The following is a 14,191-nucleotide window of genomic DNA, read 5'->3' on the forward strand; positions in this document are numbered from 1 at the left end:
AGTCAGGAAGTCCTTCACTCACCTCATCAAAAAGGGGTTCACCTCCAGAAAAAGAGGTCATTGTTCCTCTCTACTCATCCCTCATTAGACCCATGATAGAGTACAACACCCCATTTGGCATGTACCTTACAAGACATGTACAACAACTAGAAAGGTCACAGAAATCCCTCACTAAGAGGATTACTAGCCTCAACCAGATGCCATATGCAGACCATCTAAAAAAAAAACTTCAGCTCTATTCCGTCACTTATTCGCTTATTGCCTACTCAGAGGTGACCTCTGCTTAATGTACAAAGCCATGTCAAACCCAGATCTGTTGGACATGCTACACTTAAAGAAACCCCAATCCCACAGAGCTACATGCTCCAGGGACCAAAACCTTGCCACCACAATAAACAGAACATTTTGGAGGGATAAATTCCGGTTCCAAAGACTTCCCATGCTCTGGACTACCCATTCATGTTAAGCAAAGCTCCTCATTAGCCGTCTTTAAGAAAAATCTCAACAACTGGATGGGAGATAGGAAATTCACCCCGGGGATCACTTCTGTGGCTCTGCTAGACAGGGGCACAGGAAAATAACTTTCTTGGGTGGCGAAAGCCAGGGAACATTTTGGCTAGGCTTATATAGGCCCCAGGGCAGATAGCCTAGTACCTACCTATGAACCTATGAACCTATAATAACCAGGTTGACAGCAAAAAAGAAAGGTGATACTAGAAAGATACTGATACCCTGTTAAGAGAGTGAAAGTACCTTGGATTCAGAAAGTGGACCTGGATGACAACTGAAATCTGAATGGCACAAAGTCCATGAATGCCATTCTCAGAATATTCCTCTTTCTCCAAGGTAGGGCAGTCACAGAGTTGGTATATATAAGTTCGAGTCTATATTAGTTCCGCAAAAGAGGTATTCATTGAATACATCTTCTGCGAACAACAACCACCGGAAATCACTTCACCGAACCACAGAATTTTTCCCACGTTTTGCAAACACTTGGCCATCACCTAAATTTTTGTCCTTTTTCCCACTGTAGTGCGATCTCGAAGTTGGTAATATATAGTTAGGGAGTGTGGGGGGGCAAAGCCCCCACTTAGGTGGATTTGATTTAGTCCGTTGTGTGTTCTGGACAGTTGGTGAGCAAGTGTTTGTGAACCATGGGAAAAATTCCACAGTTCGCTGAAGTGATTTTCGATGGTTGTTGTTCGTGGAAGAAGTATTCGATGAAAACGCCTTTCGCAGAGCTAATATAGACCCTATAAGTTTAAAGGGTGTAGGTGCTTGCCCCCCCCCACAACAAGAGATATATGGGGATTGCCACCCCTGCCAAAAAAAAGTTTAAAGGGGAAGAGCGATATTCAACATCTGCTCCTTCCCTGCATTTTCTGTCTTTTTTTTCCCCCCAGTGTTGTCACTTAGCATTACACTGCCGACATTTCAATAGGGAGCCCATGCCCATCCTCCTCTGATGCTGTCATTGGGACTCCAAATCGCTAATCAAACTTGGGTTGCCTGAGCTCTAGGCTGTAGGCAGGGCCTTATCCCTCTATCCATAATGTTAGCTAAAAAGGAACAGGCATTGAAAAAAAGATAATGTGTAAACTTAGAGATGGGTGCTCTAGTTCACTTTTTAATGTGAATTTTACAGTACTAATGAAAGAGAGGTTAGCAATGGTACTTCCTATAGCTATTTCTATACATCTCATGAAGAACAGGGAGGAAGAAATTTTTGGAGTTCTTGGCTATAATAAGAGACATTTTTTGATGGAAGTTCAAAAAACTTCGTGGGTACAGAATTTTGCATGACTAAGAAAAGGTTTTTAATAACACTATATATCAGAAATGAAGAAAGAAGGTGAGCAAAAGGCAAAGGAGATAGGAAAGAAAAATGTGACAAAATGCAGAGTTTCAGAGAACATCAAGGAAAGAGAAGGAATCATATTTAAATGAGCACTGCATAGGCATATGAGAAGACAACATAATAGGAAAGATAAGAGATATGTTCAAGAAGACTGGTGATATTAAGGGAAACTCCCGGATAAAAATGGACATGATCAAAGATAAAGATAGGAGGGCCTCAAGAGAAGCAAAAAATATTACGATGTGGCAACAATATACAGAAGAACTGCATAAGAAGGAACTTGGCATCACTGATACATACAATGGTATGTATTCATATCTAGATACAGTCCTCTAATCTAGACAGACATCCTTCAGAGTGAAGTTAAATGGGCCACAGAAAGTATTGCTAATAACAAGGCCACAAGAAGTGATAGAATTCCATCTGAAGTGATTAAATTCCTGCAAATCAATGCTATTACAGTGCTGCTTAGAATTTGCCACAACATGACAACGGCCATTAGATTAGAAGAGGTCAATTTACTTTACAGGCCCAAAAAAGGGCAGCGCTAAAGAATGCTCAAATGATTGGACAGTTGTACTTGTTTCACATGCTGGTAATAATATAATGCTCAAGACCCTGAAAACTAGACTACAGCAGTATGTGAACCATGAACTGGCAGATGTACTGGTTTTGAAAGGGCAGAGGCAACACAGATCAAACTGCCACTATCCGCTAGATAATGAGAAAGCAAGGCAGTTTTAGAAAAACATTTACTTTGGTTTTACTACTCTTAAAGCCTTTGACTACAGATGATAAACTGTAGCAAGGTCTTAGAGAAATTGGGTTACCTGTTCACCTTATTTACCTCCTAAACAATTTGTATGCAGAGCAAACAGCAACAGTTACAACCAAATATGGAAAAACTGACTGGTTCAGGACTGGGAAAAAGAGTATGAGAAAACTGTATAACGTCACTCTGCATATTCAAATTATGTACTAAATATATCATGAGAATTGCTGGGTTAGCCGAATAAGATGCTGAAATCAAAACTGCGGAGAGAAATATTATCAACCTCAAAATATAGAGATGATGCAGCTCTAATGGTTGAAAGTGAAGAACAGATGAACAGCCTGTTGATGAAGGTTAAAGTAAAAATTGCAAAAGCTGGTTTGTTGTTCAACACAACAGTTACATCAAAGAATAACGTAAGTCAGATCAAGCAAAATGGTGTCATCTAGCCTTAGCAATTCTTTGCAAATAAGTAGAACTGTAGAAGTAAAAGGATATTCACAGCTTTCATTTTATCATTTCATATCTATGATTCGAACAGTGCCTAAGTAAAGGGCTTTCTCAGCAATGTATGAGTGTGCTTGTGTGTTTGCAACGTGCAGATAGGTACGGAAGAAATGGAAGCAATACCAGAGTTTATTTTCCTGGGCTCAAAGATCTCTACACATAGTGATTACAGCCATGAAATTAAAAGATACTTGCTCCCTAGGCTAGCAGGAAAGTTAAGGCATATCTGGATAATACTTTAAAGAACAAAGACATCACAATGTCAATCAGGATCCATATAGTCAAAGCTATGATTTTCCCAGTATTAACACAAAACTGTGAGACTTGAACTATAAATAAGGCTGTGCCTTAAATAATCAATGCTTTTGAACTGTGGCACTGGAGAAAACATGTTTGCAATTTCCACGAACTTCAAGAATATCGAATCCATCAATACTAATGCAAATAAATGCAGTCTGTTCACTGGAAGGAATGACAGTAAAACTAAAACTTAAATACTCTGGCCGCATAATAAGAAGACTGAATTCACTACAAAAGATACATATACTAGAAAAGATCAAAGGCAATAAAAAAGAGAAGGCAATAGAGGCTAAAGTGAATGGACAGTATTACTGAAGCAATGAATATGAATTTGCAAGAACTTAAAACAGTTCTTCACAGACAGGCCAGGTGTGCTAAAATCCATAAGGTTACAAAGAATCAGATTTGCCTAAATGACTAAATAACAATAAAATAAACTATCAAATAAATGACTTGTAATGGAGATCTAGGTTTACTAGAAAGCGTGGCAAATATACACTGGAAGACATAGGGAAGTGTGGTAATAACTGTGTTCTTAGACAGCTTTTAGAGTTAAAAAGTTATACTGGAAGACAAAAGGAAGTGTGGTAAGTGAGGTAAAAAGTAAGTGTTGGACAGGGATTGTCCTTAAGTTTAATATAAATCACTTTTTAAAGAGTTTAAAAAATATATAGAAAGTGGGAAAATAAGTAGTAGTTTGAGGACTTAGTCTAGTGTACTAGTCTGTGTAAACGGTTTATGCAGACTAGTGAGCGATAATATCATCAGTTAAAACTACATGCAATATTTGTGAGATTTTGAAAGTAAAGGTCAAAGTTCCAGTCAGTATCCCTCTTCCAACATACATATATATATATATATATATATATATATATATATACACACATATGTATATGTATAAATGTCCAGTAGCTGTTTGTAAAGTGTTTTACATAACTGTCAGTTAATGTCTACCCTCATATAAACATCTGTGAACTTCTTTCTCTGTAAAACTGCCATAAATAAATCATCTTATAAGCTGTCAATTAAGTCATTTTACTTATGTTGTATAACCTGAGCATTTTATCTTCACCCCCCCCCCAAGTAAAAAAAAACTATGTTCAGCTGAAGCAATGCATTCAACATAATGAAAAAGAGTAATGCTTTACAAAGGCTTTGAGATTTTCTCCAGTTTAGCACCGCTTTATTATTATACATGTACAGGATAGGAAACAGGAAGAAGAAACAGTTAAAAGTCTCAACCCATCCCTTCTTCCAGATGGGTGGTACCCCCTATTAGCCAAAACTACAAACACTTTCATCAGAGCAAGGTTTCAACCATACAACACCAGAACCAGTAAACAGCAGACACAGCAACAGGTGTGACACAGACTATTTAGTGATATTCTCTGTCTACCCTGTATATTAACTATACTTATGATCCAAGTGCTGGTTTATGGAATAGACTGTCTACAGACGTGTGATATAGAATTATATCAACTGGTTAGGCGGGTTAGGTGTTTACGGAGATATCTCTGCAGAAAAGCATTTCCAGTGCTTAAAACAGTATGGAAATCATACAAATATTGCACCATCTAAAATTCAGTAGACACATACACACACTTGGTTATTACATTAAGTAAGAAGAACCTACACCTATACCTATCTTGGCTTACATCCTAGGCCCAAGTAACTCTGGAAGAAATTTCCTATTCAACAAAGTCTTGTGCCATACCATAGTTCACAACCATCACTAAAATGTTCCCTTTGACAAAATGGGGGGTTGATGATGATCACCCAGCATCCTCCTCTCTCTGAAATACTGCAACCTGCTCATCTTGGGTGTGCAAGGACACAGCCTCCTTCACAGCACAGGAAGGGTAAAAAATAATCATTTTAAAGTTGGCATGTTCGAATAATCACATCTGCTTTTTTTTATGATTTGATCAGGGAGCATTGGTTTATTTATTGATATAGCATCACTTTCCAAAGCCTGTCATCCCGTGTATTTCACAAAAGTACCTAACAGAGTCAGTAACAGTGATAACCTTTTATAACATCTTAAATCATTGTTTTATGTGAAAATGAACAGGGAAATTAGAATATGAAGGTGGCTCGTAGGCTTTAGGAGCCGAGCCTGTTGAATTGCTCTTCACTACCAATCCCAATCAAGAGATGGCTACCAGGCTTTAGTTTACTTCACTAAATCTCTACAAATTACTGTATGATTTATTTATGTTCTGCATTTGCAACTAGGTACATGTTCTGATCTTCTGTCCAATTTTATTTACTATTAAGACAAAGTAACATAATCATGAGTTACATAAAATCGAATTGGAGGTTATGTAAACTAAATCCAAGCCAACTTAGTATAATTTGTTCATTGCTTAAGTTAACTGGAAAACCATTGTGCAAGATAAAGTACAAAGAAGGTGGCAGAAACTGAAATAAAACTAAAACAAAATGCTACAGGAGAGGTGATTGTTTCAGTCAAGATACAGTATCTACATAAACCTAAGGATTTTACACTGTTGCTCCTGGACTTTCCCTTATCTGTTTCTGTCCACACTACCATCTACATTACTAGTCTTTTTGTCTGAGAAAAAATACAGCTCTTTCCAAGAGTAACAGTATCAAAATATTCATTCCCAGCTCTCCTTGCCTCAAAGTCAACCTCCAATTTGTGTATACTTTAATTCATTTTTCATAACTGCATTTTACCACCAACCACTCATCAACACAAAGGGTGAAGGGGTAGCAATTCTGTACAAATCAGAGTTAGACGTTACTTCACCAAATGTACAACTACCTTTAGATAGTAATGCTGAAATCCTTATTTCTAAGCTTCAGATCAATGCTAGCAAATCCATATAGATAATATGCTCTTACCTACCTCCAGGCAATAACATCAACACCCTTGAAAGTACCCTCAGCTGGCTTTCTACATCCTTCCCACAAGAAACCAATTTAATATAGATTGGAATAGCTGTACTTCTGCCAATCCTAGTGCCCATATAAACCTATACAGCTTCTCCCAAACAATCACCACCCCACTAGAATCCATAAACCCAGTAATACAGAAAGCACCTTAGACTGGATCTTAGTAAATAGCCATCCCCTCTCATATAAAGTAGGCACCCTCCCGGATAACATTAGTGACCACTCACTTACTTATATAATTAGACAAAAGACCTTTATTCCCAACCAAACCATCTTTAGAACTAAAAAAGAAATGCTGTCCCAATAAGCTTTCAAGCAGAGCTTAAGGCTTGTGACTGGTCACCCCTAAAGCACCTCCCTCTTGAGGAAGCAGTATCATATTTTAACTCTAAATGACTACATATCCTGGATTACCATGCCCCTACTCGCTCTACTAGAACTAGGAGTAAACCTGCCCCATGGCAGAGACTAGGCATAAAATCTTATTGAGAAACAAAATCTGGTCCAAATGGAGAACTACTAAAAACCCAACTGATCATCAAAACTTTAAACAGCTGAAAAATGCCACTAAAATCAATACTTTTTGACAAAGAAAACTTTTACTTTAAACTCCAGCAAAATCATCAACAAAAACCACAAAGTTTCTGGTCAGGTATTAATAAACTTCTACACCCAGGCCATTCCAAGACACCAACCCTATCAGGCTTCTCCCTTAACACTCCCAACCAGATTGCTGATGCTTTCAATACCTTCTTTACTGAAACTGTCCAATCTCTAGCTACCACCTATTTCCTCAAGCCTGCCTTCCTCCTTAACTAGCTTACCTCCTACCTTTCACTTACAACCAGTTCCAACATCCCTCATCTACACCCTACTTCAGAAACTTAAACCATGCACACCCTCAGCTGATCTGCTACCAGCTGAATACCTGCAAATTGCAGCAAAAGTATTGGCCTATCCCATTTCCATCCTAATTAACATAACCATTACTGAATCCATCCCATCTCCCTGGAAAATCTCCCACATAATCCCACTACACAAAGGTGGCAACTCAACCAAAATCTCAAACTTTCATCTCATAGCCTTACTCTCTCCTTTAGCCAAAATCATGGAAAAATGCATCCACCAGCAACTACCTGATCACCTTCTCCAAAACAACCTACTAGTGGACTGTCAAGCACGGCTATAGGCCTTTTCATAATAATACTACCACTTACCTCCTATCCTTTTCTGACTGTATTAACAAATTGTAATAACAACATGCTTTCTTCTGCACTTTTTACTGACCTCTCTAAAGACTTCGATATGGTTAACCATCAGTTATTTATACACATACTCAAATCACTCTCACTAGACACACAGGCATTACAATGGTTCAAGTCCTACTTAGAAAATAGACAACAAGTCATCCTTTGGGACAATAACCTATCCATACATCTCCCTATTACCCTTGGTGCCCCTGAAGGCTCTATCTTGGGACCTCTCCTGTTCTCTATATTCATTAATGATCTAAATGTAAATCTTCCTCAAGCTACCTGCATACAATATGCAGATGACTCCACATTAATTTGTGCCACCTCTTCTTCAGCTGAACTCCAATCCATCACCCAAAAAGTATTTAACTGAGTAGAAAACTGGTTCCTTCAATGCTGCCTCCTCCTCCCCCCCAAAAAAACAAACTATTGCTGTTCCCTCCAACACTAAAATCCTCCCCAATAGATCTAACAGTTTTATCCATTAATGGCACTGTCATATCTCTTGACCTAATCATCAAACTCTTAGGCGTAATAACTGACCACAACCTTAACTTTGACTCACGCATTAACTCAACCATTAAATCACTGAATAGAAAACTAGGTTCCCTTTACCGGATAAAACCTTTCCTTACCACTGTAGCCAAAACGACCACTGCCCACACCCACCTGATCTCCATCCTCCTCTATGCCTCCCCCATTTATACTAATCTTTCCAAAAGCAACATTAACAAACTGGTAACCTCCTATAACAACATTGCCAGATTTGCCACTGGCTCCCCATTTAGAACCCACCATTGTCAAAATCTCAAACAGCTAGGATGGCTGGAACTGCAAAACCAGCTTAAATTTCAGCAGCTTACTATCACCCACAAGATTCTGTATCATCCCAGTCATACTCCAATACTCAATAGCCTTATCACCCCCTACAAAAATCTTACAACCCTTCGCTCAGCAGATAAATTACTAGTAACCATCCATAAGTCCCACAACAAAGCAGGTGATTCTCTTTTCTCTTACACTGTGGGAAAACCTGGACCAGGCTTCCCAGCAATCTATCATCGCTTTCCTCATTACAGCTTTTCAAAAAACAACTAAAAACACTCCTTAAAACACAATGGCTATGCCATGTACTAACCCAGACTAACACTCTCCTTTACTCTACGTCCTCTCCTCTCACTACTGCTGCTTCTCTTTATACCTCCCTCCCAAATTTCATATAGTAGGATTAGTAAGCTTCCTTACTTTCTGACTCTAGCCTAGTCTTACTAAAATCTACCTCTGAGTATTAAGTGTATAACAAGCATTCTACTGTGAGCATGTTTCCTCTGTGTATATATTAGCAACTTTTTGTCACTTTGAGTGCAGAATTTTGAAATAACCTGAATTCTTCGTTTGTATCATGATCTTTTTTCTTATCCATCAACATGATGATTGTCAAAACCTCTGCTCTGTAATTATGTATCTAGCAGTACTGTATTGCTTTCTAAACTTCAAAATGATGAATGTCAAACCCTCCTCTCTGTAAATATGTAGCTAGTATTAGTGTATTGTTTTCTAAACTTTGTAGTCAAGTTATTGATGCTAATCTCTATCACCCATGTATTTTTGTATTAGCTTAATGGAGCTTATCTCCCCGGGCCTCTACTGAAAATGGACATGTATCCAGTTGGACTAGCCCGGTCAACAAATGTAAAATAAATAAAAAAAATAAATAAACATCACTGTAACCATAACATTGTAATCAGCTTTGCAAAACCTACCCCTTTTTAACATTCGTATACACAGCTTGTTTTGCTGAATACACTGCTTGAATTACAGATACACACAACACTTACACATGGTGGATTAAATGGCTGCAGCCATGTGTTTATTGCAAATTTTAGCCAGCCTTCTAAGTTAAAGCCAATTAGCTCAGATATGCACAAGGAAGAATTTTCAGGAAAACACATTCAAATAATTATTTCCCAAAACACTTCAGAGCTAGTAGCACTGTCAAAATATGCCCTGCACCACTTGTAAAAATTCCTAAAGCAGTTTAAACTGCAATCAGTTACACTCCATCATACAATCTGCCACAGTGGGTCACAGTCTGTTACATCTCCAGACCCCCAAACACACTTGAGGTCACCAGCTCTGTGGGAGAATTAGTTAGTAATTCCTGTATCCTTTTTCCCCCACTTACCTTTGGTCTCCCTTACCAAGCCTACCTTCCACCACAGAAGGAGGGGAGGATTTCATCATAACACTTCATCCATTTTTTTTTATTCATGTTATATTGCTTGGTTTCAGTTGTCCTACTTTTTTCTTAATTAAGACAAGTTTAAATTCTTATAAAGTGGGATCTTGCTTCCTTCCTTCACTGAAGGCAAGCTTAAACAGCTTTTTAACATCTGTGTGACTAGAGTGCCTTCCACGGGGAGTCGAACCTTGTCTTCTTGCATTAAGATTTCTTAATGTTGTTGCCAGTCATCTTTGTAGCTGGAAGCTAGCAATGCTTTCAAGCTTGTTGTTAAATATTTAGCATATCAGTATATTTCCTCTCTCTGAAATTCACCTACAATAACTCTGCATAAGCTATCGCATTACCACTTCCATAAGGCTTTCTCCAACTTCCAATTCTTCCTTCTTCATCCCCACTTAGTACTTCTTAATATTATTTATTTCTAGAAGGCACTTTTCCACCTCAGTCAATTACCATGACTGCAGTATTTTACCAGTAACCATTTACTTCTTGTCAGTGGGACGGGACTCTTCTTGGGGCATCATTTGCCCAGACAGGATGACCATTCTAAAAGCACTGTGAAGTACATAAAAAACTACTTGCCACTGCTTCACTCTGGCAAGCCACATTCAACAGTCTACATCAAACAGTTTATATCATACCTTCTGTACTACATTACCTTAACTTGAAGTTTATTTTGACTCATCACCTCCTTTAACGTATGACTATTAAAAGATCCACCTGCACTTTCACAGCTCGTGTGAATACTCCTCTAGTCCCCACCGAACATCTAGTGTCCCTTTTAAAAAGTAACCTACAAGTCAGTCCTGTCATACCTTCCCGGATGTACTACCTTTGATCCTGCAGGTAACTTTGCGCTACTGCCTATTTTTCCAGTACTTACACGAGTGTCAGCTTTTCTCACCTGGTATAGGAAGCTCTGCACAAAGAGCGCAGCAGAAGGTCCCCGCCTGCTTGTTTAGTTAATGCCTGATGGGGACAGAACTGCTGATCTGATTCTGTGGGAAGCTTTTAAGTGACACCATGTGCAACAGCAAACAACAATCTATGCTATTTATTTTCGTAAAGCCTCTTGAAACCAAATGAGGGTAGCAGCGGTTAGACAAGACAGACGGTTGACAATCTGACCACCCCAAATTATTTATTTATTTTTTTCTATACATGAGTCTCATTGCTGTGGTTTATTTATACCAGACGCATTATGCAATTAATTGAAGCAATGCATTTAGCCTACATACAATGGAAGACAGCAGCTATAACTGGCTTGGTCACACACTTCAAATGAACACTATAAATGTTTCGCATTATTAAGGCACTCTCACATGGACATTATGTCGCATTTTTAAGCTAGTAGGACTTACTTTATCTATGGAACCTGGAAGCAGGCGATCCAGTAATTTGCAGAGGACCACCCCATCTTTCAGGGACGACTGTAAAAATCCTTCAGGATCCGATATGGTCTTTTTAGGCGAATCTAAGACCCCCAGAGTTATCAGCCATGTAACTGTCTGTTCGGCCGAATTCATGGCTCTCTAACCAGCATGCATCCAAGGGGGAAAAACGAGCGCAGCAGAGGAGAACAAAAACATTTGAGTATAATTTGTCTCTATTTTCCTTTCACGTAAAGGCAAATGATCCCTCCTTCTCCATGTAGATGAAAATGATGACGATTCGCCTTTCGAAATCCAGAAGGTCCAGTTCCCTCACAATTTTTTTTTTTTGGCAATCTGTCAAGTGCTCTTTATGAAATACACAACCTGCACTGCCTCACAACCCCGTTCTTCCGGCAGATGACATCATTGACATAAGAGAAGGAACCCGTTCTGCTGCCCCTCACAAAGAGATTTGCATGAAATGGCACTTACTGGACCTGGTTTTGCATTAGCCGTGACTACACAGCACCTGTTCAGTGCCCATCAACGTCGACAAGCGTCTGTAAACATATTACATATATATATAAAGAGATAAGGATGCACGCGCTACATATAACAAAGTGAGTGTAGTCATAATGCGTATAAACACACACAGCTGTTTAATTCGTGTCAAATAACTAATGGTGGGGTTTGGCATTTGACCATTTCAGATAGCTGATAGTACCGTGAGACGGGTAAGCCTACGACTGTCAAATAAGTTCGGTATTGGTGCTCTGTGTTACATTATTAACCCTGAAATGACTTTCCTGAACTCACTCAGGAGGCATCATGTATTAGGGGAGTAACCCAGAGCAGCAACCAATCCTAGTCGGAAGGCACTTTTACCCTGTACTAGCTGAGATTTCTTCGACTGCAGTGCTTCATGTGGTGGCTATGTAGTCATCTCCCCCCTAACAGTGACTATTTTTGACTAACCAGCCATATGCTATGAATGTGGTTTATTCCTCAGTTTCTCAAGTATTAGCGCGAATGTGGACAACAGATTGCTTCTTCTCTAAACTGTTCTTAAAAGGTCAAACAAAGTTGGGCTGGAAACTGGAGTCTGCGAGTGACTGGACTCCTTTATTTTCTCCGGAAATCATACGGGTCGATTGTAAACAATACTTATTTTTTGTGTGTTTAGTGTCTTAATTTAAGTTTGTGTCCTTAATGTGCAAGCGGCGGCCCACAACAGTGCATGATAGATTTTATAAAGTCCAGGTCAAGATGGCAGAAATATTGATGGGGAAAGGTAAATTGATAGGTATCAGCAAATAATTTCTGATTTTGTAAATGCCTTACAGAGGACGCGGGAATTAAACACCCAAGCATGCAATGCAAATGATTTGTGCGCTTTATTTGAACCCACAGTACAATAAGGGTCACAGTCACAAATTTACATTTTGTAGTGAGACCTAATGTTATTGACCCTACCATTTACCCGTCATTTTGAAAATGTACAAAACTTTCAAAATGCTACTGCAGACATATAGGAAGGGGACCTGTTCTTTTCAGCTGTTACTAGTTTTATCTACAAAAAGACTTTTTACAGATGTATTCCTTTAACAGAAGCTTTCTTTGTATACCTCCATACTATAAGTATTACTTTACACGGTTGTATACATTATGTGCTTTTTGATTGTTGAAGTTTCCAAGAGCTGCTACTCCGAAAAAAATGTACTGGTATGTGGGACATTTTTTGGTAAAAAGATCAGATTTTGCAGGCAAAACATACAAAGGACAGAACTTCACTTTTTGTAGCATTTTAGGTGCTTATTTTGTTTCTTATAACATTTAGGTGTTTCAGATACAGAATAACTGTTTTATACAGCTATTACATAAACTATAGGAAATATGTTTGTCCTAAAATCTCAGGACATTTGCCATTTTTTTTTTTTCGATTTCTTTGCAGGACACAACTGCGCAAAGTGAGACAGGTGGTAACCCTACTTGTATGAGCTTACTGAGTATGCCTAGCTACACCTTTGCCGCAGTTATGTGGTGGTGGCTTCAGCCTTAAGTCTGTAGTGTGTTAAAATGTACAGGCAAATTACTGAAGAAACAAAATTGCAAACAAACTGTGTTGTCTGTGAAGTATTTATTTATTTTGTTGTGAATTTCTTCACCCAGACTATGACTGCAAATGGTATATATTGGTCAGTCTACTATCTGGTAAACAAACTGAAATAAATAAATAGTACTTGTTTTAAATATTAGGAATAAGATAGTTCAGAAATGGTATTGGCAATGACTTTTTACCTAATCAATAATTGTAACCTTTGACATAAACAGCTGCAATTTTTTTCAAACTAAAGGTGCTATGAACAAGTGGATGGGTGACATGCATTTTATGTATAAAAATGTATCATTTGTATTATATAAAGAAAAATAACCGGCTTTAGCCCATTTGATTTGATATATAGGAGACACAGCCAAGACTAACCAGTACAACTTTAGAGGAACAGAAAACCCAGTTTAAAAGTGTTGAACTACGGGGCACAAACATGCAAGATAATTTTAAAATCATTGTGCAAAATAGTGAAGAAACATGCAAAGGGCACAAGAAATGCAACAGAGGGTGTATATAAAGAATGCCAGACTCAGGACATTTAAAATGGGACACAGTGTTAGACCTCTCTGCTGAAAATAAATTCGTAGTGAAATAGCAAGCATCCTGTGATGAGTCAGAAGAAATAAATGAGCTACAATATAAGACAGAATGGAAAGAAGACTAAAGCATGTGTTTGACATAAATGTGTTAAAACCATGGAGGAAGCTAAAGCTTCTTAGTAAGCCTGGTAGGTGAGATGGTTGCCAGTAGTATGATACTGAGGAATAATATCCCTAATGTTCAGGCTATTGAGACTTTGCCCTTAGGCCTGGAAACAAAAAGTGAAATAATTATTTAGAAATAAGAGTTTTGCT

At 38.4% G+C, this 14,191-nt stretch overlaps 1 protein-coding gene across 3 annotated transcripts in view; it reads right to left on the reverse strand.

Annotated features, from left to right (window-relative positions):
* ARHGEF7 (Rho guanine nucleotide exchange factor 7) overlaps positions 1 to 12,267 on the reverse strand; it is a 2,881,265-nt gene extending 2,868,998 nt beyond the window's left edge. Inside the window, exon 1 of one of the 3 annotated variants that reach the window (XM_044072654.1) lies at positions 11,216 to 12,267. In XM_044072654.1, coding sequence (XP_043928589.1) covers positions 11,216 to 11,380 — 165 coding nt within the window. In that variant the 5' untranslated portion in view covers positions 11,381 to 12,267. Of the gene's footprint in view, positions 1 to 10,512; positions 10,622 to 11,215 lie in introns of those variants that run through there. The other 2 variants (XM_044072651.1, XM_044072652.1) reach the window with 2 other exon arrangements.
* Positions 12,268 to 14,191: the final 1,924 nt, after the last annotated feature.

Source organism: Protopterus annectens, chromosome 5.part0, assembly GCF_019279795.1.
Source record: "Protopterus annectens isolate FY-2018-M chromosome 5.part0, PAN1.0, whole genome shotgun sequence".
Taxonomy (NCBI): Eukaryota; Metazoa; Chordata; order Ceratodontiformes; family Protopteridae; genus Protopterus; species Protopterus annectens.